The following is a 27,638-nucleotide window of genomic DNA, read 5'->3' as shown; positions in this document are numbered from 1 at the left end:
AGTTGCACTAGAAAGAAAACAAAATTATGTATTTTCTATCAAAGTATTTCAATATAAAACACTAATAAACTCTCATCCCCCTTTACTCCCAGCCAAGAATATCCACTCTGTTCTGGTTTTAAGTGCACACCACACAGTATAAGTTTCACAGAATACTTTTCCTTGTAGTGACTTGTATTATCAGTCAGAATAATTTTGATCATAACTAAAGCAGATGCTGAGAACAAGCAGAAGAGGAAGAGACACTGTCTGGGGGAGCACTGACTGCAGTGAGGAGAATTGGCTCATATGTCCATAATAATTGTCTCACATGCCCTGACAATCTGCATTTGTGATGGTGAACTGATTCTCATGGCAGTAACCAGTGGAAGCAATTGTGGGTTTGGATTCTTTTGCCTGTTCTTAGTATTCCTCAAGATTTAATGAAGCAAGGCAAAGATGGCCCTATCATAAATCTGCACTTCAAACAATACAAGCTATCAAATATTTAGGTATTTTCCAATATACTTCAAGAATACATTTGTTAGAGTAGGTGGTGTTTTCACAAGCTTAACATCTGCAAAAATTGTAGAATTAAAAGTAGGCTTTTCCTGTTTTCTGAAGTTAGTTCATAGGTCATACACTTATTTTAAAATTTATATTAGAAGAATTTACATCAAATTGCTATTGGACCACTGTTCAAAATCAAGAAAGCTGTAACTGAATGGAGTCTGAATATCATTTTTTCAGGGGAGGAATTACATTCATACTTTGTTGCTGTTGTAAATTAAAGAATTCAAAGTGTAAAAAAGGGCTACTTGAAGATCCACTAATAACATTATGCCTAATGGAATCATTTACATATATTAAGATCTTAGGACATTAACTTTTACAATTATATCTTGAAATGGAAGTCATATTTTTTAATGAACATAGTGTGAAGTTATGGCAAAGTATGAAAAAATCTATGATGGACAAGAATATCTAAAACAGCAACACAGGGCTGTCTCAACACAGAAATAAAATTTCAAGAAAAAAAAACCCACAAAAAACAAAACAAAACAACAACAAAAAAAACCCCAAAAAACCCAAACAAACAAACAAAAACAAAAACCAAAACAAAAACCAAACAAACAAACAAAAAAAAAACCAACAAAAAAACCCCAACTATTTACATAAATTGAAGCTCTCTAACATCCTTTGGGGCAATCCATGTTGTTGTAACCTTCTGTTTCACATCTGAATTGGCATGACTTACTGCTGAATTCTGCAATTAAAAAGAAATACATATAATTATATAAGATTCAAGAGTGACTTTTACCTATATTATTACAGAAACTGTCTACTACAACAGGAAACAGTGTTGTCTTCCTACAAAGAGCCAGGGAATTTCTACATAAGTTCCTACCACATATAAAGGATAGATGGAGTTCTTGAGAAAACCTAACCTTTTAAACTCTACTGATGAAATAGCTTTCCTGTGTAAAGAATGGTCCCTATCTCTATTATTTAAAAGAAACCCAAGCTTCAGTAAGTGCTCCAGAGACTGCACACATACCGTCACATTGTGACATTCCAAGCCTTTAGTGTTTGGATCTGTAATTTTAAAAGTACCGACAGGAACATCTCCATCGATTTCTCGAGCTTGTAGATTAAATCCTTTAAACCCAGCATCGCCAAGTGCTTCTAGAGTTACTGTGAAAAGAGGCATTTTGAGAAATGTAAATTTCATATATCACTAAAACTGCTTAAATGCTTACCTAAATGTAATTTGTTTCACTCCAAGGCACAAGATTGCATTGTGCAGAATTCTGCACAGTGCAGAAATTATTTTAAGTCATATACAATTAAAAAAAAAAATTAAAACATTTTTCTTAATTATAAGGACAATGACAATAAAAGCAAAGGAAAAAAATTGAAAATGTGCTTATCTGTAAAAGTAAAATGAAATTTATGATTTACTGACAATTTCTAAAGGAATTCTGCTCTACCAAATGAGCAGCGGCCCTGCTGACCAAAACGTTATTTATTTCCTGTCTAATTAGGACTACAAAGTCAAAAAAGTTACAGGAGAAAGAGAATTCAATTTCTTTCTACCTCTGTTTCAAAATAAAAGATTAACTTTTGCATAAGGCTGAAATGCAGAAACATTTTTTTTTATGTATTACCACTGGAAAAATAGAAACTACAGTTTAGCTTCCATGTTCTACATTAAAGATGAAAGGTTAATAATTATATGAGCTAATCAATTTTGTTACTGAAGGAGCTCAGAAAAAATATGGTAGAGAGCAGTTTCCTGCTTTGTGTGTATCAAAACTGCAATTAGGTTTCAAAAGGCATAACCAAGTTTGCTATAATCTATTATAACTTTTCTCTGCTAATTCCATTGTTAGGGACTTTGGCAAACAAAATTAGAATAATGGTTTAGGAACAGAGATATCTGTCATTATTAAAACCAAGGGCAGATGAGCTGGGAATGACACAAAAATCAAGGCAAAGACCAATCACACCTTTATAATTTAGTACTTCCAAATATCTGCATAATTAGCCTTCCAATTTGTCATCAATTTTCAGTCCTAATTCACTACTTTTCCCCAGGTCTCCCAGGAGCAATGACATGAAGCCCTTGAATGCAGAGCTAAATGTAGCAAGGATGACCTGTAGAAGTGGTACATAGCCCACTCTTAAAATACTAGATTACAAATGCACAGTGAAACTGCGGCAGACTGAATAGAAGGAGACCTAGTGCAGCTCCCTGAGACCATGAACTGGATGCTCACAGTTGGGAGCACGAAAAAAGTACTGCTAAAAAAAGCCATTATTAGGGAGGAAAAGGGACAGAAAGGCAAGGTTAGTAGCATCTGGGATTAAATATTTTTTGTCATGATAAATTTAATTTAACTTGCAGAACAATCTGCATATACTTAAATCCATCCACCATTTTTCTGTCAGTAGTATTTTAAATATTTAAAGAGTATTTTCAGAGCTATCCTATCCTTGAAGGAGCTCTTCACATGTTTTCCCAAGAAGGGCAGCAGTAACAGGTCTCTAAGGCTTCTCTGTTCTTCTCCCTGTACATCATTCTCCATCCATGCTACTAGTTTAAAGTAAAACAGAATTGCAGCTATAGAGTAACTACTTGTGAATAATGTTTTTTTTTCAACTACTGAGATCCAAAAGACTTATGACAGGTCACAACTTTCTTCCACATCCATGCTTCTTCTAGCATGAATGGCTAGAAAAAGAAGCATTCACAAGTTACTTGAAGGATGACAGCACCATGAGATGGCATCATGGTGTGGAGAAACAAGGCTGTTAAGGCGCTCCATCCAGAGAGCAATTTGGGATTAGGAAGATAACAAGGTGGTTTAAGCCACAATAGCTCCACCTCCTGCAATGTGATAAAATCTAGGATGCAACTCTTAGAAGGGTGACTCAAAATGTGTCACTCTTATGTTGTCTCATAGTGCGTCCTGAATTTTTATTTTCCTGTAGGATGACAGCATGTGAAGAACTAATGAGTACAATCCCTTTGTATTGCAGAGGCCTGATTCAACAGCAAATACTCAAATACAAAGTCAAAGAGCAACTAATTATTAGTCCAGTTGGGCCAGCTGTCCCACTTAATTTTAATTTTGTCACAAAAATTACATCATAAAGTTAAGATATATTTATTAGATAAAGAAAAGACAGAAAGAAAGAAAGAAGGCATTTTCAGTTATACAAGTATGCATATACAGATATAAAACATAAATAATAATATCTCAGGTACACATGAACAAGATTGAAGTTAAAAAATAAATTATCTAGACTGAGACAGAAGTGGGGGGATTTTCCTGAGGATTGGTAATTCTGGAAGACATGGAAAAAGATTTTATGTCATTCAGATTGTTTACCTTGGACTTCATTTCCTGGCTCAAAGTTATCAAAAGATACAGCAATAATATATGGTGGTGCAGATGTCTGTGGTTCAGCTTCGTAGTTTGGTAACAGAGAATCACAATCAATTGAGGTATTTGTCTGTGGAAAACCAAAGATTCCAGGCAAAAATATCCCACAGAACAAAAACACAAAGCAGGAGTGTCTCCTCATCTGTGGAGCAAAAAGACAATACAGTTTATAGCAACTTCTTTTAAGTAGTTGCCATGTTTGGCAAATATCTGCTTTTCTCCAGTACAGGAAACAAAGCAAGCCTAGAAAACTGCTCTTTCTTTGCATTCATGTATTTTGAAGAAAAAAAAAAACCAAAAAACTAATCTACACTGGCAGAAAAGTACAACAAGAGACACAAATACTATAATTTTAAAATACTGAATTATTAACGGATGTTTAAATGTTCAGGTTACATGTCAGCAATCCATTAACAGCCATGCCTGCTGCATTACACATTTGAACTTAAAACAAAGTTCCTCATTGTTGCACCAGAAGATTTAGCTCAGCTCCTTGGCTAATCAAGAATTCAGAGCGAATCCTTGCTCCCTCAAATTGTAGATACAACCATGATTAGAATGCTCTCCTTTGACTGCTTTCCCTTCTCGCACTTCCCAGTGGATGGTTTAGAAGTCTAGTTAAATGCCCTGGAGTACTCAAAGATTTTTAAAATATTTGTTTCCTGAATGATTGAACAGGAGATTTCTGCAAAGTCTTCTGGAACTTCTAAACAGTTTAAAATTACAAAATTACTAATGCATGCTTCCTATTAGTAAAGAATAAACTATAGCCAGTGCAGAAATACACAAAATATAACTAAGAAACAAGACTGAAGTCCAATCTTCCAAGGCTGTCCATGAAGAAAATATGTATTTTCTTTATAGTTCAGTTGCAGTATTGACAATGATGGTAAACACTTTCCAAGAAAGAAAGAAAGGAAACATTTCTCAATAGTATTCTCAGGTGTTTAATACCAGATTTTCCAGCCTATGTTCAAAGTCTAAACATTCATCTATGGCACATAATTTAAAAGGTCACTACATTTTATGAATAACTCACTCTTCCAGCTACAAAATTGCTGATACAACTGCTAAATCTCCAAAAGTGTTTATTAATGCTATTTTACATGCTGTCTGCTACAGGATTGCCTCGTGTGACACAACAGAGAGTAACAGAAAGAATGGGGATATTTACTTGAGATTTTTTAAAGTATTTCGAACACAATGTAAGAGATATGTTCCATTTGTACCATCTACCTTTTATCTTACTTCATTCACGACTGTGTAAGGTCATTTGGTTTTGTATGTGCTAATGAACTAAGTCACAGAAGCATCTGGAAGGAGGGGAGAAATACACAACTCTGAAAATTCATGCACTTAGCTTTGAACTTCAACAACTTTTTAAAAAACCACTGAGTCAACAAACAATAAAACAGGTGACTGTGACATGTTGACAGTTTTCCAAGTAGGAGGATGAAGGTTTGCAAGGTGTCACAACTACTAAGAGCAGCAACCAGGAAAGTGATAGACACAAGTTATGGTGTGTTTAAAGCAGATGAAAACTGTACCTCTCTAAAGCCTCATCAAAGTGCCACTTTAATGGGATCCTGGTAACCATCATGTTTTGGTATCAGCACGCTGGGTGCGGTTATCCAATCTCTTGTGACGATTTTGACGTGGCCCACCTCTAATTATGTTTTAAATACAGCATGTGGGTGCTATTATATCAATAGATGTGGTAAACAGTGATTTAATATGACCCAGTCTGTGTGTTGTTGAAATTTCTGCCTGACTCATGGAGAGGTAGAAAAAAAATTCTGTTTCTAATTAGATGTTCCATTTCAAAGCCAAAAGTCCTAGTTTAGCTAGGATTGGAAAATTGTCTGGAACTGCACTCTGCCATGAATGAAACCCAGTCTGAAATCTTTCCTCTTTTTCTTGTTAGAAAAGAGCCAGAAGTACAAGTACAACATGTTAAAACACGGCTGAGATGCCTTCTCTTTGCATCAGTTCGCTGATTTAACAGTGCAAGAGGTATTCTAAGAGTCTCCTCATGTCATCTTTTGGAACTAGCTTTTAGATGAGAAAGATAGATATCAGCATCTAAAAAATTTCAAGTCCAGACTTGAGGCAGAAAACTTCTATGGACTCCGAATTCCAATACCTATTCAATGCAATCATGCTACCTTGCATCACATATTTTACATTTTCTCCATGAAAAATGTAAACAAACAAAAAATAAATATTTATAAAAGAGAAGCATAGGGAATTCTGGCAAATAAATGTTATTTGCAAACTTCTAATTGGAGATAATTATGAAAAATTAACTATATCTTCAGTTCTTTCATCTGACGTAAAAATTTCCATTATTTTTTTTATCACGGATTCAAACCTTTCTCCCTGTGAGTCTACGTAGCCTTCATCTTTCCAACACCTGAGCTGCTACCTTAAGAATTCTCTTCCATATTTAATCTAATACGACTTCAGGCCAACAATTAAATCCCTGAGTGCTAGTTAACGACTGCGTTCAAAGTCTATTGGACTTGGGAAGAGACACTTTGGTGGTTTGCTCCTCCAAAGCCTTGGGCAAACTTCTGAATGGGGACAAAAATTGTTTTAAAAGCTTTTGAATATAGAGCCTTTAATTAAGATGATAAATACCTTCCCATAATTCAAAAAAACAGTCCTTGCAAGTCCATCCTGCCAACAGTTTAAGAATAACTCCTGTATACCCCTTTCTTTACACTACTTTTCTCCTTCTCTAAGATGCTTCTGATGAGCCACAGGATTATTCTTTAGCCTTTGAGAACAAGCATCACCCGTTAGTGTGCACCCTGTCCACCACATCCCCACCAACACACCTTATCGACCGAGTGCTGATGCGTGGGCATCCTCCGGTCCCTCTGTGGTCAGTGTGGAGGAGCTGCAGCCGGGCAGTGCCAGTGCCCCAGGAAGATGAGACAGAGGAGGTGGAAGGCTCAGCCAATCCGTGCCAAGGCAGGAGCCAGCGTGGCCAATCCGGGCCAGCTGTGCCTCTGCCCTGGAAATTGGGACACCGCAGGTGGGACAGTCCTGCCCAGAGCTGGTGGTGACAACACCCTCCTCACAGGTGAGTCATGCCCCTCTGACCTTTATTGAGGCATCTGGCACAGGCAGGGTTTCTGAAGGCTGGTAGCCTAAACCAGTATGTCGACTAAAATCAAAAGAATTATGCTATACAAAAACACCCTTACTTTCATAAACCCCTTATATTTCGTAAACAATTCCAGTAAAATATTCGATATTAGTCTTATTAATCTCTTACCACAGAGATAACAGCAAAGTAAATCTGTTCTGCTGGTGCTTTTTTACTTTTCTGCTCCTTTCTTACAGTTGGAAAAGACTTGGAAGATTCTAATAATTTTCATACTTTTAAGCATTTTCTCAGAGCAAAACCAGCAAAAATAAGGCTATTTCTTCTCATGCACCTGGTGGGGAGAATCTGAAGTTACTGCAACTGACCTCCACTGAAAACTAACCTTTTTTCTTTACTCTGCAGAAGCATTTTCACAAGGTCTCTGCTGCAGACTGGGAGAAGTCCAAAAGCTGAATGACATATGAAATACAATAGAATATTTTCAGCTGGATGAGCTCTACAATTATTTCTCTAGTTCATGCCTGTCCAAATGCCTCTAAAACACTGATAGGCCTGGGGCTATGACCACCTCCCTAGGAAACCTGTTACAGTGCATGACCAACCTCTCAGTAAAGAAATGCTTCTTAATGTCCACTCTGAACCTCCCCAGAACAAATTTGAACCATTCCCACACCTCTTATACTGGACACCAGGGAGAAGACATCAGCACCACCCTTTCCACTTCCCCTTCCCAGGAAGTTGTGGAGGTGAACGAGGTCACCCTTCAACCTCCTTTTCTCTAAACTAGACAGGCCCAAAATCCTCTGGCGCTCCTCACAGGACATTCCTCTCAGCCTTTTCGCCAGCTTTGTTGCCCTCCTTGGGACACTTTCAAGGAGCTTAACAATATGACAGACATTCCTATTTAACCAGAGTATTCTGTGAATCTGTGAGTCTATGGTTTATCTATGAGTCTGGAGATCCTTTAACCAAAATTGTTCATAAGGATCTTCTTCAGTTCCTTAATGTTTATGTGTTGAAAATGTATTTAAATTCAAAATGCTCACAGCATTTTAAGAACATTAGCTATTTTTAAATTCAGTGTATTTAAGTAACTGTATTCTCTTTCAGTTAATTACCTTTAATTAATGAGTGGCCTTTTATTTACATTGTTCCATTATGAAATACATTATTTCCCATCTGCTGCTATCCTTTGGGAAAGAGATCATAATCTTTATTCTCTTACAATACCACCAAACTTACCATTAATACCAATGTTATAAAGAGCAATGCAAAATCATTCTGCACACCACAAATGCAATAGCATACCAGTAACACCATCAAATAAATTATACAGTAAAGGGATGACAAGTGCTCACACCAGAAACACATAACCGAAGAGATGGGATCTTGCAAATGCAGAATGCAAGACCTCCCTCACAACCAGCTGGGAGATTCTGAGACATAACCAGAGGGATCAGAACTATTTCTCCAGGCTACTTTGAGCAGCAGTGAACATTCCATGAGTATTTGATTTGACAGCCAGATAGATAAATGTCAGGCAATGAATTGCTGTAATCTCGGTAATATGGTTATAAAGAAGCATAGATAACCCAAGCAATATGCTTTTGTTGGCTGTAGCACTAGTAAAATACTACTGTGAATAAGCTGGTAAAGACTCAGACCATTAGTCTACAGTGTGAGAGTTGTAAACCTGCGTCCCTCTTACACAACATTCTGCTTGCGGTTTATTTCAAAGGAGCAGTATTCCCACTGAATCAAACATAGGAGACTGATTCAGTATTAATTTACCTGTACTCCAAAGTGCCAGTTAAAAAAAAAAAGGTCGTTTTCAGGTCTACACTCTTGAAAGGACAGTTTTGAGATTGTAATTTAAACACCAATTGAACAAATGGTAAACTCCCAACTCTAGTGAAACCATGATTACAAAGTTTGCTATGTACTGAAACTCCTGTGCAGAACAACACTACGCTGTGTGCACATGGAATTCCCTGGTGCTTGGAATGCCTTCAATGCAAATTCTCGTGGGAATATTAGCCTTCTTTTTTTTTTAGATCTCTGATTGTATGTAGCCCATATGGAGTTAGCTGGTCTTTCTTTGAAATAATCACATTAGATTTGTGACACTGAAGTGGGACAATTTGTTTTAGGAAGAAGCCAGGAACAAGGCAGAGAGGCCAGAGTTCAGAACACTAAAAGGAGGGGAATATCTACTGAGCAGTGGGTGAAAATTTCAAAGGACACATGGTGGGACACAGGGGAAGCTAATGACTCACATAAGCAAAAGACTTGAATAAAGGACTTCTTGAATAAAGGACTGCAAACCCTGTCAGAGTTTCCAGTACTACTTTGTTTCAACTAAAAGCTGTTTAAAACAAATCAGAGTGAGCAGCCCACTTCCTTCTTCCTCACTGACATCAGGAGCTGCAACCACCTTCATGACCCTCAACAGCTTTCTGCTTGCTCACTGCGACATCTGAGCCAAAGATTATTTTTAATCCAGTGGTTTATGTTGCAACTAGAAATGTTAGAAAGCCTAAAAAACCTTCAGCTAATGCAAACATACATGTATAGATAACATGGTAAAATAGGTGGTGTTACTTTCATCAGGGTCTGGTATCCTTATCAAACTGCTTTGATGCTTCCCATAGGTGATATATCCCTGAGTCTTGGCCTGTGCAGGAGAATTGGAAAATTCTTTGCTCAGACACCTCACATGTGCTGGACACAATGAATGCTGTAACAGCAGCCACAGAGAAAATGTACATAACAATGCTCTTACAGAAATTAAGAACTGAATTTAGAACAATCTGTGTCATTTGTAAAGTAGTCCAAACTGACTCCATGGAACAGTAAAAGACATCCCTGACTCCTCTTAAGTGCCAGGTGCCTTCCCAAGCTCTCCCAGTCTTTTTCTTTGCTTCTTCCTTGCTTAAACAGGGAAGACCAAGAATAATCCCTACAAATGACAGAAATAAAATTTGTTCTTCTGACATGTATTTTGACTATTTAAGAAATTTCTGTAATATCCCACATTCTATCTCCAAATGAAAGCAGCTTTCTCAGTGTACAGTATTAGTGTGATAAAAGGATGTTATCATTGTATACTTTTTGTGTATAACTTCAGAGTACTCAACTAATGTTACTTTCAAAAACTAGTCTAAATTTAGTATTCTTAACAGCTATGTGAATTGTATCATAATGATTAAATGAAAAGACAGATTTATCTAGTCTTCCTTCAGAACCAACATGCTTCTGCCTTATACTAGCATGTCAATATTTACATCCTGTTTCCAAGGACTCAAAGTATTGCCACATTTTTTATTTATAAAGGCACATTTTGCTTCCTATGCTCAATAAATAGATTTCTTTCTTAAAAATACACCAAAATATTGTACAGTAATATTGCATCTTGCTCTAGCTATAAATATAGGGTTATTTATAACCCTATATTTAATATAGAAAAATACTATTACATTTAAAAAATATATTGAAAAAGCCAACTAAAATTTACATAGTGTATTTTGCACTCCTAAGGAAAGATGTTAAATGTCTTCTTGATAAACATGTAACTCTGATAATTCAGCAAACCACATTTTTCTAGGAAAGAAAAGATATGAAAATTATCCTTTCCTGCATATTTAAAGATTTCAACTTTTTGTTGCCTTTAATGTCTTGTCTTTGCTCGTGTTAGCACTTTTCAGGTCTGATTTAAACACTGCCAACATCAGTGAAATAAATAAATAACTCCATAAATCACAGAATGGTTCATACCCCCGAAAGTCCTAGATAGATGATGTCACTGAGAGCCTAACATGAGTATTAGTGAACAAGAAAATTATTTGACTTGACTTGACATAAGAGTAGAAATGAAGTGATCAAATGGATTACTTCTACTAAACCTTTTATGTCCCAGTAGAGGTGAGGGTGAACAAGACTGTGCAGAGGTGGTGGGTGCCACGCACTTACGTGCTGCTCAGGAGAAACACCTGACATGAACAGCACATAGAACAGCAATGACATATGAACATTGCATCATCTTATCTCACGCATTGTGCAAGCTAACAAGTGGTATTGTCCTTATGTGCTTTTAAGGTGAGTGCCTGGGTGTGGCTGCAAACATATGCAATACTTCACATAAACCACAGTGGCTACCATTTGTTAGTGATTTACCAGACACTTAATTCAGATTTAAGTAAACATAAACATCTGTTAACTGAATGGAAGAAATTATAGTAGAGGGATCCTGCTACAAAGATACGCAGTCCTCAAGAAAACCGGAGCCTTAATATTAACAATGAAAATTCACTGTTTTGCCAGTCATGGAGAATATAAATGATCTCTCTCACGTGCATCACCTACTGGTATTACTGAAAATTTCTCTTTGACTGTAATTTGTATTTTTAAATCCAGAATACTTCAAGTACCATTGAAATATATTTACAGGCTTTTTCTAAATTCCTGTGGCCTAGAGAATTCTCCTGCATAGGAGGATTAAGGCAGACCACATCTATGCATGTATGGTCCACTCATGAATGAGCAGCTGAGATTCAGATATGTAAGTTAAGGTTTAGAGCTTCTGCCAATCCAATAGTACTGGGTCAAAACCAGCATAGACATAGGATACAAAGCTGGATTGTATAAACTCCCTTTGCTGTTGTATACCCTGTCATTGAAAAATTCTGGCTAATTTGGGGGACACATCATTGCGTGTCTGTAACAGATACCCATGAGACTTGCACCACCGTGTGATCAAAAAAGGCATGGATCTGTTATTAATAAACATAGAGCTGCACCTTCTAAGAGTCTATTTCAATCTCTCAGGCCAAGAGAGATGTCCTTAATAGTGGACATTCCTTTGGAATTCAGAATCATCTTTAAACACTTGCTATTCACTCCTTCAAAAGTGTGACTAAAGAAAGAAGATTACTTAGCTTTGCATCAATCAATACAGTTATTCCTAGGTAAGAGAATGTGACTGTAGATTTGGGGACTCCCAGGTTCATCATTTAGAGAAGCGCAAAAGCTGTCATCGCTGAAAGAGGAATAATTTTATGGGAAGAAATGTTGTCCAATTTTGGCTAACTACATGTGCATAGCTACTGGAGAGCAGAAAGGAAGCAGAGCAAAGAGGGAAGGTATGATGGGCTCATGTGGTTTCCAATAGCATCCAATTCCCAATACATAGCCAGTTAATAATATATTTTCCAGGACACGATCAACAAGGCCCTTGATATTGTATAGGTTTCTAGCAACAAATAGTAATACTTCCACTGCATTTTTCCTGTTTCTCTCTGAACATGCCTTGCAAACAGTAACCAAGTAATCCTTACAGCTCCCTGTGGGGCAGGGAAGTATTACTCTTTATACTCAATTCTGCAGATGAGGAAACCAAGTCACAGAGGGATTAAGTGACTTGGCAAAGGTCATATAGAAAGTCTCCTGCCACTCATGGTATGCGTCAGTCCTTGTCAGCACTCAGTGACACTCCCTGAAAAGTTCACTCAACCCCTTTCTCTGCATAGGCCAGCATCTTTAAGGTTTCGTAAGTGTCATCTTCCACCCCAACCTTGACTGGAAGAAGAAACTTCAGCAGTCCAGGTCAGAGTCAGGCTGAGCAAGATCCCCAGCTTTCTTACTTTTTGATTAGAACTCTTGATTATCTACAGGTTTCTATGTTATTTTCACCTCTGCCCGAAATTTCTCCTAAGGGACTCCTCTAATTTAAACCTAAGCAGGTGGGCAGGATGGTATCCATACAATAAATACATGTAGTAACTTTTTTCAAAGATTCATGTGTATTTCTGTCAGGACACAAACCTTCCCATTTCTACTCCTGCATTTAAAACTCTCCTCCATCCTTTTCTACACAAAATAAACCAGCTCAAAGTTTCAAAAATCCGTGCCATACAATATGGATATTTCTATACACATATATACACACATACACATACAGATAGCATAATATCTCCTATACAGACAGTGTTACACTATAGATGGCAATATCTAAGTGTATATAGTTAAAATTAACAAGAATAATCTAAAAAAACCCATAAACCCTAAAGTATTTCACTTTTACAGTAAGTTTCAAACAAAATCTCTGATGTATTTTATGTGTAAGCACTAACGTGAAAAACATCATATCCTATTTCCTTGTATTTGTGTATCAGAACAGTTAGTGGACTTAATGCGGATTTCTTTAGGTGTGAGAAACTTAAATGAACCTCATGTGTGACCCACACAGTGAACATTCCTTTTTGCTCAGTTAAAACAGAAATATTGAGATTCAGCCACAGCCAAATCAAAAAGCCCAGTGATGAATTGGCACATTTAAGGCTTGAGAGCAAATCAACCAGAACCATTTCTTCTCTGCTGCTCACCAGGTTTCTGGTGCTATATCAAACTGCTGAGGTCCTCCTTCTCCTCTCTCACCTTCTTCAAACAGAGATCTAGGATTCTTGCATTCTAGTGTATTTCTACTTAAAAACAATCCTATGCTAATAGTAGCACAATTCTTACATTATATTGCTAGAAAAGTAGCAGAGCTGCTCTTGGTACTTTTCTTCTACTTATTCAATAATTAGGCTTTTCAGTTCATTCACTTACAGTACTGTTCCAAAACCAGGAGTGCCTTTTATTTGAGAAAAAAGGAGTAATTTTTAAAATGACAAAGGAGGCATGAGTGCTGGAGGAGCTACCATCTTTTCCTTCCTTTGTCACAAATTTCCTGTATGACTCTTAACAAGTCATTAATTTCTATATGCCTCATCTAGAAAATGAGCTAATGACATTTAACTATTTCATTGGGAAGCTTAATGGTTGTGAAATTTGCTGAGCTTCTTGGAAGGAAAGAAGCTGCTGTCAGAGTAAACAGTAATAGCATGATTATGTTTGGTGGGAAGGGTATAGGAGAGTCACTTTGTAGCAATATCACAATTCTACATTACACAGCCAAGACTGGTCAAGCAAGTGAGTCACTTAGTGAGAAATTTGTGTTTTCCTTTGTTTGTGGTATCTGTGCATACTGTCTGGACCCCAAAATCAAGATGAATTTTTAATGCTCTGTAAGTCTGTGGAAAGAGAAACTGTCTTAGAAAATGAAATATCCTTTCTCTACTATTAGAATCTGTCTCCAAACATCAGCCTACAAAAGATTAAGGAAAATCCCTATGGGTTTTGAAATCTGCAATGGATTAGTACAACCCACCATGTGACAGGTCAGTCATGGACAGTAGCACATATATTGATTCTTTATTGATTTTCCCTCTGATATTCTAGAAAGCAAAGGGGCTTGAACTAGTATATCTGGCATTCACATACTCTTAGATGGGAATGCATCTGTGGAGTCTGAACACATTTGTGAAAAAATATCTAATTCATACAGTCAGTGGAAACAATAGCAGCTTAGGATCTCCGAAAAAACTCCACATAATCTTCTTGGAACACCCCTGTAGATGTAGGTATCTAATGTTAGATGCATACACTCCGCAGTTCTAATTTCCCAAAGCTTCACCTCTCCCCAGCATCTCATAACCTCTCTTCTTCTCATTTCTATTTGCTGGGATTTGGATTTTTTAGGTTTATATTCCTTTAACCGAGAAGATGATGGGACATAAAATATGCTTCTAAATTGCTTTTGGCCGTGAAAAATGTGATGACTATCTCCCCCAGCCTCAAACAATTTATGATGACAAAATGATCGATAACATATTTTTGGGCAACAACTTGAAACTAATGCTTCTGCTTCCACCATAGCAATCCTCATTTCATTTGTGATAAGGGATTATGCTGGCCAGCTAAATTCTCTGTGATGTTTCAATGTGGACAAAACATCAATGACCATGTGTTGTTTCCCCCTTCAAATTAAAATGTCACCTGAAGGAAATATATCTGGTTATATACACTGTTTATAAATAGCCAATACACCACAAATGGAAAGTCTTGATATCCACAGCAAGTGCTTTGAGTGCAGGAAATAACAAGCCACCCTTTTATTCAAAAGGAACTTAATCAATTCCCTTTCACCAAATACATGTTACTAAATACCAAGGAAGAACAGCAGCATTACACAATTGAGAACATAGTATGTGAGAGACAGAGAAAGCTAATCTTCTATCATTGTCTTCAGAAGACATTCTAAAAAATAAAGCATGGCCTTTATGGGCATATAGGTATGTATTATAATCATAGAAGAAATAAAGTCTTCCAATCATAGTGGCACTACAAACTGTAGCACTGGTCCATTCAATTCAGAATGTGTTAGAAATCTAACAATTTTCTCTAGGAAACATTATCTGTGTGCAGGAGACCCGCAGTTCAGGAAAAAATATGAGATCTTGGAACAATCATGATGTTCGCATATTCAGTCAAACACAGGGCAACTAGATAGATAAACAGCATTTAGAATTTCAGCACGTCATTTTGCAATGGTGTACTGAAATCTGTTCACAGCAACACAGCCAAATAAGGATCCTCTCATACTTGTCATATTCCATGGTGTCATATCTTAAAGATGAGGACATTCCACAACATCACACTAGTGCCTGTTCAACTACTGTATCATTGGAAAGGGAATAATTCTGAGTAGGGCCAAAAGGCACAATTTAAATAGATTTGTAGCTGGTTGCACTTTTCAGTTCTATCACCAAATTAGCTGATTCACATCAATACAAGCTAAAACAGCAAAACCAGAAGGCTAATTATGATACATATATCTGTCCAGAGCTATTACAGTGAGTGAGCACATTGAAATATTCATTCTGCAACTAGCATATTAGGAAACACACATGATCTAATTAGTCAAAATCCCTAAAGGAAGAAAAAATGGCCATCTACTATAGCAGATTTTAAAAACCCAATCATAAAAGAGTCGAAAAAGGAGTGTGTAGCACATATCGAAAGTGAATGTCTCTGCTTGGTAGTGTCTGAATACTGCTAACTCTGTTAGTATCAGTACTTTAAATCAATGACAAATTATGAAATATTATGTCAAGATTAGAAATTAGATGCAGGAATACTTGAACAGACTGCTCCACTTCACTATTTCCCATCTGGTTCTGTACTCGGTAAACCCTTTGCAGCAAGAATAATCTCAATACATATTTCTACTAAGGTGCTCAATTCAGACTCTTGCAAGACAAATGATGCTACAGGAGACAGCATTAAACCTCTGAAAACTTTCAGGTTAATTTACTCTTAATTTTAAAATAAGAAAGTTTGCAGATAGCCAAAAAACAGATGAACTGAGGCAAGGCCTATCCTACACCTAAAACTGATCATCCACTAAAGCTGAGGCTTTTCTAGCATGTGTTTATACTCCAGAATATCTAGGTTTAAAACTACATCATGGCATCTAAGTTCCAAATATTTGCTTTCAGCAAAAGGAATGCAGTAACTACTTTGTCTAAGTTGATCTCGCTGACAAGTCTAGACAGGTCTACACTTGCTTAGAACACCACAGAGATTTATAGCTGAGAATGAGCCCCAGTTTTAACTGAGAAGGCAGTGTCTGCCAGCAGGACCTAACACTCAGTGCAGAAAAATGTGAGCCTGGCATGACTAAGGTAGGCATTAGAAGATATACTGCTGGGAGTGGATGAACTGGAATGGGCAAGGTCGAGAGTATTAAAATTTGGCCTATTTCTTCTAATGAAATGCTCACAGAAGGATTGTACAGGGACAAGCTACCATACAGATGATATGTAAAAAATAGCAGAAGTAAACCACTCCTTAAAAAAAGTATTAGGAAGGAGGTCTATGTAAATTTCATGCAAATTAGGAATTAAAACAATAAAAGAAAATGGGAGGAGACATTTAAAACATTAAAGGAAGGAGTTGCAGTTTACTTATTTTCTCCCTGAATCTTGCCCTTGAAATGTGTTTGGTTAAATAAGTGAAGAAAGATATAATACGGTGTATGGAGCACAACTGCTCATTCTCAAAGTCTCCTGGTGATTATCTTTCCATCTAATTCCAGCTGTGTGAAATTATAAAGGACATACCATTCCATGCAGCTACAGAAACTACCATTGCAGAGCTCTTAAATTGGACAAACTCTTGTGCCTTGCTAAGAAGGCAGAAGCATATAAACATTGAAATGAGAAAAGTAAAAGCAGAGAAAAGGAGCCAGCAAAGTCAAGTATTTGACTGGACTGGACTGAGTTCCCAAAGTAAGAGTTGCAAACAATACACAGTTTCTACCTTGTCAAAGCTTCAGGTTTGAGTAACCTAAAAGTAGCGCTAAAGGACTGAGAATACTACCAGACAACACCTTCATATGCAGTTCTTTCCTGGTCAGCTCTTTGTAAGAGCAATTAGAGGTCTTTGAAAGTCATATGCTTTCTATTTTCTCCCCCCATAAAACCCCATGCAGAGAGTTACAAGTGCAAGGCAGAGATGACCAACAAAATGATCAGCCTCTGAATTAAGTTTGTCCTTTTTTCCTATCTCAATATTAAATGTTTAATGGGAAACAACAGGAAGTTTATAATTTCAGAGCATAAAAATTAACTTCCATTATAATTCATGTTGTAATTTATGGTAAGTACAGAGTAGAGAAATTCACTCTTTATTATTCATATCTATAATAAACCTCAAATTGTAATGTCTAGGTGTTTAGCTGCAAGGTACCTGAAGTTTTATACATTTATAATTTGTATCCCAGAAAAGTTTAAGTGATGTTTAATTGTAGAGGGCTACTTTGTTGGAAGAGTTCAACATGAAGTTCAAAGGTTGACACTGACCTGGAGCCCTAGGGAAGTGGGATGGCCCTTAATTTATTATGAATTAATTTTGCTGCTTGTGGAGACACATCACAAATTTTTCTGGCTTCTTGGTTAATGGTAACCTTGATTCCAATTCCCTCATTGTGGAAACAGAAGCTAGTTGGATACAGGTGTCTCAGCGTGCTGTAGCAGCTGACTGCAGATGATGTGGAGATGAGAAAAAAATAACAGAAATGGGCAAATTAATTTTGAGATATCCAAATGACAGGCTTTTGCACCCCTCAAAAAACATAATATTGTCAGTATTTTAATTACTGAGAACCGGGATTTTTCGTCTTTCACTCCCCTAGGTTTGTATGGTTGAATTTGCAGTCCTCAATTCTCAGTGCTTTTGGTTTTCTAGCTAAAGGGGACACTGTTGCTGTAGAATTCCCTCACACCAACACTGGGGTTGGACCAAAATCTAATGACACCCATGGCTTTGGCTTAGGCTGTTGGCCAAGTTGCTGCTATTGATCTGCAGTGCCACTCGTGGAAATGAAAACAAAATTCCAACAAGCAGTTGAGAGAGACATCACATACCATTAAAGGACTATTAGAACTTCTCATGTATTCTAAAAATGCAAATAATAATAAATTAGAGCAGTGTTTTCCACTTATTGCTAGAACAGGAAAAATGTGTTCAAATAACTTCAAGCCAAAAACTTCTAGGTGTGTTCATTTTAGGTAGACCCTTTTGACCATTCTCTTGTAAATCTGAAACCTTGTAAAATTATTGCTTTAATTTCTGCAATACAAGACTGAGAAACACAGGCCGCAGCATTACTGAAGTGATACTTTTCAGTATGGTGAAGTTTGGAACAGTGCAACTATGAGTTTATTACTGCAACATGGGAGCAGGTTTAATCCACACTGGCCTACAGAAATAGGGCTCCAGTAAGGACCAGAATTTCTGTCTCAACAAACACACATTGTGGATAGCTGAGATAATCTCCAAAATGAGGATAAAAGGAAAAAAAATATGGGAGATCACTGAAAATTGCATCTATTTATGGCTCGGTCTCCAATATTTAACTACAGAAACCCAGAAAATAAAATAGTAAGTGTAGCATTAGTGGCACACTGATTTCAACTCAGCCACAGCTATTTATTTTGAGACAGAATATAGAAGCAGAAGGGAGGGTTTTGTGAAAGAGCCAAAGGAGTGCTTCATATTTCATCATATCCTGTTTTCAAGTTTCATTAGACTTACCCTACAATTAATTTTTGGAGCAGATCTTGCAGCACCCTAAGGATATTTGGTCTTTCCTGGCTCAGTGCTGCAGAATCTCACACTGAACTGATGATAATTCTAAGCCATAAACTACTTCCAAGTTCATCAATGGTCTGTAAAGCAAATGATTTGCAGCATTCCGAAGTTCTAGATGACACATTAGTCTTGACTTGGAATGTCGGGGAGTTTGTAACACACCTTAGTAATCTGATCAACTTCCTACTTGATCAGCTATGACTTACTGATACTATTTTGTAGCATCGAATGAGAAAAGATTTGATTTAAAAAAATTGTTTAGTTGACATGCAGAAATCCAGTGGATCAAACAGAACTGAAGTACTAATGAAGAACTAAAATTAAAAGCATAGCATATGCTATATGAGGGCCTAATGTAATTTTCATTTACAAGGCTAAAACTATCTGTAGAACATGGTCAGTGTATTGGAAAGACTAGAGGCAAATTATTAAGTACTGAATCAGCTATTTCTTAGACTATTTTTCCTAATTAAAGTGTTTATTATTCAAAGTATTTAATAATAAAAGGCTGAGTTTAATGTTAAAGAAAATGTATCATTTTCTGAGCTGAAGTTTAAAGTAACTTTTTTTGGTGGTATTGGATAAAAACAGGTTCCTAAAAATGAAGCTTGGGAACCAGTAACAGCAATGTCACTTATAGTACCAGTGAATAATGGTAATTATACTCTCCACTTGCAAGCATAGCAAAATTATACTCAGTGTTATGAAAATAGGAGGGTGTCTGCTTCAATCTATTTGGTAATCTAGATGAAGGACCCTTCTTTGCTCAGAAATGGTGTGACAGGAGAGGTGTGGATACACAAAGAAGACTATTTATTTATATGGCTTGGGAAACATGAAGTTAGGTGTGCCAGGCTTGAGCAACACCTATTATCGTTTCTGCAGATAGCTTACTGCACTGAAATCAGTCTTGTGATAATTATTTCAGGACTTGATTAGGTGGCATTGCATCAGAACTCCATCTTCTACTTTATATCCAAGCCATTTTGCAGTTCCGAAAGAAGATTCATCCCAAAGCACTTGATAGTAGTAGGGTGAGAGAAAATGTACTTTCAGAAAATGGTAAGGAAGAACAAGAATAGCTCAGGTGCCACGTAACAGTGACACTGCTTGTGGTGGGCTTATTCTTTCATGATAACATAAGAGAAGTCTGAAGCATACCAATGTCTCAACATGGTTAGGTTGGTAACTGAAAATAACAATAACTGTTTTGTCTCCATTCATTCATCTTTCTTTCAAGCATCAGAAGAAAAAACTTGCTTGGGTGGCTCAACTAGCTAATTTATATAAACCAAGATTTCTCAAAGACTCGGAACAAGAGCTATTTCTTGGATGTCAGCTACTTGCACGTATTAGGTATGAACACTGTGTAGCACTAGTAAATTTAGTACTGGTGATGGTCATTAATTTCCTTTTATCTTCATCTTGTGAGCTACTTCTAGACTATTCAACAGAACATTATTATGCAAGGAATCATACTCACAGTAACTTGTCATGTTTTCAAAACTGATGTATAAAATGGTTATTCAGGAACTAAAATTTCTAAATTGCTATCTACATCTTCAGCAAGCTTTCATAAGTCAAACATAACTCAAATATACAAACTTTTTTAAAAATTTACAGTAATTACTATTGGATTATTTCTAGAACTTTTGATGCTTGAAACTATGTATAAGACTAAAAACTCTGACTTAATGTTTTTAAAATACAACCACTTAAATTATCTTTTCTGCAAAATGAAAATCTTGTCATACAGATGCAGGAATTGGAACCATAGAGAAAAGAATAATTGAAGAAAATGCTTTTATTATGGCCTTCTTTCTCAGAGAATCATTTGATTTTCACCACCACAACAACGATTATTTAGAAAAAAATATAGAAACAAAATAACAATTACACCAGATTAGTTCTTGAAAGACAGTATCCAGAAAAGGTCTGCTCCCACATTACAGATTTTGGAAAAAATACTATCATTGTTACCTGGTTACTTCTGATAAACTAGTTATGCTAGCTTCCTTGTTGGTTAAAAAATAATAAAAAAAATCAATCAGTAGAATATTTATCCTTATAAATCAAGAAAATTGGTAAAGGTGTACCTACTCTATTCCTAAAAGCATCAGTATCTTAGCTTAAGCTTAATTAAATAAGAAAAAAGACGTTGATAATTGAAGTAGAAAAACATGAATGTAATCACATAAAAGGACACTCCTCTTTCCTCCAACCTGAGAACTCCATAAAGGTGAAATAATTACTTAAAATTGAAAAGATCTCCCTTATGGCATAGTCTCTCCACCTTGGGCTGTATGTAGGAAATACGTTTTGTAAACTTGACTGTAGATTAAAAGTCTCACCAAAGACTAAGCAAAAACATTTTGAAAATTTTGTCCAATGAACCAAACAAATGTGTCACCGTCAACTAGTACTTCTAACAAAAATTCAGTGAGGAGATTTTAATGATCCAAGATAGAATCTGAGAACGTAAACTATAATCCAGAGTAGATGACTGATTAGGGCAGCTCCATCTCAGGCAGCCCTCTGAAGTCCAAGCAACATCTGTCTGCACCTGTCTAATGTTACAGTTCAGAACAGGAGTACATCCACATCACTCCTGAAGCACTTGTATTCATGGATTTCACAAAATCTATCTTATTCCTCTGGTTTTTTTGAGGTACTTTGCAGATGTCATTTTAGTGTATGTAGCCTTGGCAATAACTATACTGTGCCCAGTTTTGCCTGATCCACCAGGTCCTTATTTATGCCAAGTCAGCATCTCTCACTAGCTGTTCATGCTCTTCTACTGAGAGGTAGCTGTCATATGGTACCAAGAAGGACCCTTCTATGCATAAGTTAAATGAAGTCCTGGTGGTAATCTATTTGTACGTTTTGTGTAAATGCAAATGACTTTTAAAATCTTTTAAAGTCTGGAAGTTGCTTCACTCATTCATCTAGAATACCTTGACTTTGGTGACCTGAACCCCAAGATTTGGAGAAAGACACTTAGTGAAAGATTTCTCTCATGTGTCTTTACAGTAGCTACTGATGAGCTACAGTGAGTGGGTAACATGGAGATGCTGCATGTATCTATTGGATTAAATTCCTACTAGACTGACTAATTTATTCCACTTGATAATGAATTATCATTTCCATCACTTAGACTTTTTAAATTTGTAAAAATAAAAAGATGTTTATTAGATAAATAAAAAAATGTTTGCAAGATTTAGTAAGCTTACTAGAACAAGGGTTATGATTGCTTATGGCATCATAATCAACACAAGAACACCTTCTTGTGGCTTCCAGAGAAAGTGTTAATACAAATAAATTAATTTTCTGATAGGCACTTGGAAGGCCCAAGAGAAGCCCACAAAGGAATTGTTTAGCTGTGGCCTCTCAGTAGAAGGAGTTGATGCTTATTGTTAAGTATTCACTGGTCTCCTCCAACTCTGCCAGAACTGGGACATGTGTCTTGGCACTGAGGACCTCTCAGTCAAGCAGAGCCTAGATAGTTCCAGAGGTATTCCCTGACTGTTTCCCAAGCACTTCCTTTCACTCTGCATAGCAGTGAGAAGTCACCACAGGATGTGTTCTCACGTCACCTGGGGTCATGCAGAGTTTTCCCTTTCAAAAGCAGAAGCAGGTGAATTCCCATTCCTTCAGCAATTAACACTGTAAAGAATATTCAAGTAACAATTTTTGTTCAGTATTTACAACGTTTTTTTCATGGTGAATTTGAAATCTACTACAAGGAAAAACCAACTCACTTTCTATAAATAGTCAGCCCCTACCAGCTAGAACAATGTCTCCCTTTTATTTCAAAATAGTAAACATTCCTGGAATCATATCTGAAATGCTTAATTAGAAGTGCAGTATATTTAGAATATCTACATTTCCTGGCACTTCTCTACTCACCAGTCTGCAATTGTTTGACAGAGATAGAGTTTAATAATGCCTTCCAACACAATCCCCACAATGCCCACAGATTCATTATCAAAACAAAAGCACCTGGCTGCTCTTTGGGATTCCCATGGCATGGTAATAGATAGTATTAATTGAAATACAGTAATAGAATTTGTAACAAAGACTCAGAGCAACTAATGAAATGAATGCTTCAGTAGAGCAAGTAGCTCTAGTTTGCAAAGTTACTCACTACAGTTAGCAGGAAAAGATACAATGGATCTAGAGGTTGAAAACAAAACGTCTACAGAGGCGTTTTGTCCTATATATTTTTTATTCATTCCTAATCCATTTCCTACAACATGACTGACTCTTCCATCAGACAGAACATGGTCTTCCTGTGTGAGCTGTGGCTTGTACCAACTTTCTGTTGGCAATCTGTAAACCTTCATACTCTTCTGGCAAGTCTTTCAATCCTGAGGCTTGATTTACCAGGCCAAAATTTTCCATCCTATAGACCAAGCCAGAGATGACATAATTTTAACTAGGCTACAAATTCAGCTTTTTTCCTCAGGTACTCAAAGATCAAGTTCTTTGGTCTCCCTTTTTCAAGATAAGGCAAATGTTAACAATGTTAACAATGTCATGTGATTTCTTAGATGAAGTAATAACATGAGAATGCACACAACTCCTAGTATTTTGAAGAGGAGAATCTGTTTTGGAGGACAATGAGAATGGAATATATGAAGTCCTGTCATTGCTTCAGTATCACAAAGCCCTGGTTATAAAGTGCACACAAAGACCTGAACACAAAAGAAAATGCTGGAATTAACTGAAGAGAACATAACAAAGAGCAGCAAACAGATGAGGGAGAGCATCTAAAAACACCTGTTTACAGGGAATCATGACTCATTGGGTAGCTTTTTGTGCAATGGAAAAAGGGAATCCCTGGTGTGTAAGCAAGCCAAGCAATAAGACCAGTGAAGTGCATGTGCTCTACGCAGATAAATACTGCTGCCCTCAAGTCAACACATTTTTCTGAAATAAATTAATAAGCTTCACACTAGTACTATTCGCTTCCATACGTTAGTCATGAAAATGCTTTGAACTTAGACTTTACTAAATCACAGATAACTAGCTCGTTAACTAAGGAAATGATCATGTGTTTTTGAAGTGTTTGCTCTTGTCCTTGCATTTGATTGTCCCCTTGTCTCTTGCATTACTCATTATGTTAAGCCTAAATCCAAGATTATCAGCTTTTAGAGGCAAAGACCAAGTATTAAAACTTTGAAGCACAATGAATCCTTATTAGGTATAATCAATAATAATTATAGTTGTGTAATGGAAAATAGGAAGGTGAGGAAGAGGAAACGGCTGAGACCATAATAATTACTTTCTATTAGGACTGACTGAGAAAACTCGTGTGAGAAGCTGATCACCTGAGAAAACAGATACCTATTTATTTGGGTTTTCCTTGGAGTAGAAATAGTTGAGTTCAAGCATACCAAGTGTACACCAAACATAATTTATAACTTTAACACACTCTGGAAGTGCAGTGCATGAAGTAGGTGTATCTCTGAGGGGGTTGCTGTGGTAACCTCTTTGGAATGCAGCAATTACCACCTACCTGGCAAATTGGAAGTGTTACATTCCTCTGCTAATAATCCACTCCTCCATTTAGCCAGAGGTCAGGGAGGAGAAGCAGTGACTCTCACCGAGGGAACAGTCAGAGCCAAAGAGCTTTCTACTAGAAGGGCAAAGATGCACTAGGTGTTTACTTCACAATACAAAAAGCCTCTCCACATGGAACATGAAAGCCCTGTTATACCCATGAGATACAAAATAATTTGGACAAAATCAGAAATTGAGCTCTGTGACACTTCTGATCTAATGTTTTATGTTTCTATGGAGTGCAGGTCTAGGCCACTCCTGGTCTTCAGTGGGACTTGTTTGCTAAGATGGTTCCACAGAGAAGCTGCTGACCATCAAGGCTGTTGTGGGTAGAGTCCCTCACTGCTTTGCTAGACCCGACTGGGCATACAGAGAGCCAGGGTAATCAGCTACTGGCAAATGTCTGGCAAGTTAAATTGTAAGTCCTCTAATTTTTGCTCTGCACCAAGAATCTACTGCCCTGACTTCTTAGGGCCATCAGATCACTACAAACAGGGGACTTCTGCTCATGACAAATTAGTTTTCTTGGGTTCCTCCAATCTGATGTTCCATCTACTAAATAAATTCCAGAAGTATTAATTTACTACAATCCATTGTCCTAAATGGATTTAGATTTATATATAAATATTATCTATATTTTATATATAAAATTTATATATAAATATGATCTATATTTTTATATATAATATTTATATATAGCTTTATTTACTATAATCCATTGTTTCAAGCTTAGTATGATATTATCTACAGTATGAAAGACAGGCTATTTATTAACATCTTATCACCCTTTCACAAAAGAGTAGCATCCTTATAGCAACAGTCATTATAGAGATACAGCAATATAAATATCCTTAATGTATCTTTTAATTAGGTTTAGTAAGGGAAAATATTGGGGAGAGTCAACTCAAGGTCAATTTTCTAAGGACCACTGCTGTGATTCACCACTCTGCAGTGATTCATGAAGTACTGAGTGAGAATTTCCACAGCCACTCAAGGAAATACATTATCCCTGGTGCTACAGCGACAGTCACAGTGCTATGTGCACAGCTGAGGCACAAATTTGGCTATGCAGCTCTTCTGTAAAACGGTTACATGCACATCTACATCCATGAAGGTACTTGAAATAGTCTCCAACATTATTTCAAACAAAGTAATAAAACTGAGGATGAAGAGAGGGCTGCAAAACAGAAAAGGGTAAAAAGGAAAATGGAAACCCATCTCAAGTCACGAGTACCTGAAGAGGAGCACACATCTCATAGACAGTTAGTCCACAGCTTTTAGCTTTTAATTGTGATACTTTCACCTTCAAATATAAGTTTCACAGAAAGAAGAGTTTCATCTTTAAGTAATTTTTTATATTTCCAATGCTTTCTCTATCCATGTGGAAGCAAAACAAAGGTAGGAGTGTATGGTTTCCAGTAACAGTAATAGAAACATGTTTTTTAAGCATAGTAGGTAAACCTGTGGTCTACATATCCAAAGGTCTATATTATAGAATATTTTTTTAAAAAATCAACCTCTGTAGAAATAATATATAGACACAACTTTCATTAATTAGTTCCTTAAGTGTATATGCCATGTAATTTTCTGCTGAATGTGACATGGTGAATAACATCTCCAGAGCCATTCAATGAATATTTGAGTGTTCCATTGTATAAAACAATATTATAATCCAAAGAAAGGATTGTTCTGGAAACTTTTGTGACACAGTTCATAACCCAGCCTGCAGACCATGTTGAAACAGAGCCCAGAATGTTGTGTACAGCTAGGTCAGACATGAGCCTAGGCTGTGAGGCTTCCTGAAGGCTAAACATGTGATGTGGCAGGAGTGAGAACAAAGGAACTGTAAACTGTAGGAGGTTAGTATTTATATTTTATAAACTAAATATGTAGCTACAGGTAGTGCAGTAAAGGTACATGCACTGGCAGACCTACAGGCTTGCTGCAAAACACAGTGAGATTTGGCTAGTTGTGAAGTGCTGTATAATCCCTGACACATGAACAGTGGGATTACAGATCAAGCACATACAGGTCCTGAGGACAGGACAGGCAAAAGCAGCTCCTGAGGAGGGCAGTGCTCAGACAAACATCAGTGTTACTGGGGCATTGTGGGAGTGACCTCTGAGCAGGCAACATTAACACTGCGCAAATGGGAAACTAACTCTCGACTTCCTGGGTTTAAATGTCTGTGTTCTGCTGAACTTGCTGCTGTTTAAAATTATGACCCATTACTAGTCGCTCCTCATCCACATGTTAACAGGAGGAGGGTCTTTTCTTTTAATAGTATCCCCAGCAATGGAAGCAGCATTTAGAAATCACATATAACAATGGCAGCAAAATCAATGGTTCTTAGCTTAGAAGACAGATTCAGCTAAGTAGGATCTGGGTTAGCAGCATTCTTATTTTCAGCAGAAAATAGTTACTGATTAACTGTGAGGGGCAATGAAAATGACCAGGCAAGAAACAAAGATCAAAACTGTCCAAAAAGAAGTGTGCCGATCCACTTTCCACATGTTCTGAAGCTACCAGAAGTTCTCAGAGTACAGTAATCACAATTTTCCAAGAAAGTAAGACAAGAGCACAGAGACACTTTCATACTATGCCATTGTCCCTTCAGTTAATTCAGAGCAATCCTTAAATTTTTAGCACTGGAAACATACAAACGTGAGTGGTGTGTACTAATTACTGTCACAACTACTTAGCATTTAAAAGCATCCTCGTGTTAGTTTCCTGAGAAAAAATTCAATGTAACATGATATTTAACAAATCATTAATAGCGAAAAATGCTAAAGATATAAAGACATAGTATCCTTGACTTCTACTCCTACCCTCACGTTTGAAAAAATATAAACATCAAATAGATACATGTTGAATGAGTATATTTATTAGCAGTACACTGAGTATATAATTATGGAAAATTAAATAGAGTTCGCTGAGAATTACACTTATGAGACAAAAGATACTATTACAGCAATTGTTATTCCAAGTTACCTTTTGTA

General features: G+C 36.8%; 1 protein-coding gene across 1 annotated transcript; it reads right to left on the bottom strand.

The window, feature by feature from the left end:
• Positions 1-1,150: 1,150 nt before the first annotated feature.
• On the bottom strand, positions 1,151-6,799 carry LOC136364606 (putative ferric-chelate reductase 1). Its single transcript, XM_066324556.1, has 4 exons — positions 6,770-6,799; positions 3,876-4,071; positions 1,538-1,674; positions 1,151-1,246 (listed from the first exon to the last, which is right to left on the bottom strand). Exons 1-4 carry the CDS (start codon positions 6,797-6,799, stop codon positions 1,151-1,153), a joined length of 459 nt encoding a protein of 152 aa, XP_066180653.1.
• Between the last annotated feature and the right edge of the window lie 20,839 nt (positions 6,800-27,638).

Source organism: Sylvia atricapilla, chromosome 9 (assembly GCF_009819655.1).
Source record: "Sylvia atricapilla isolate bSylAtr1 chromosome 9, bSylAtr1.pri, whole genome shotgun sequence".
Taxonomy (NCBI): Eukaryota; Metazoa; Chordata; class Aves; order Passeriformes; family Sylviidae; genus Sylvia; species Sylvia atricapilla.
The sequence above is the reverse complement of the archived record's forward strand: the minus strand, read 5'-3'. Positions and strand labels throughout refer to the sequence as shown.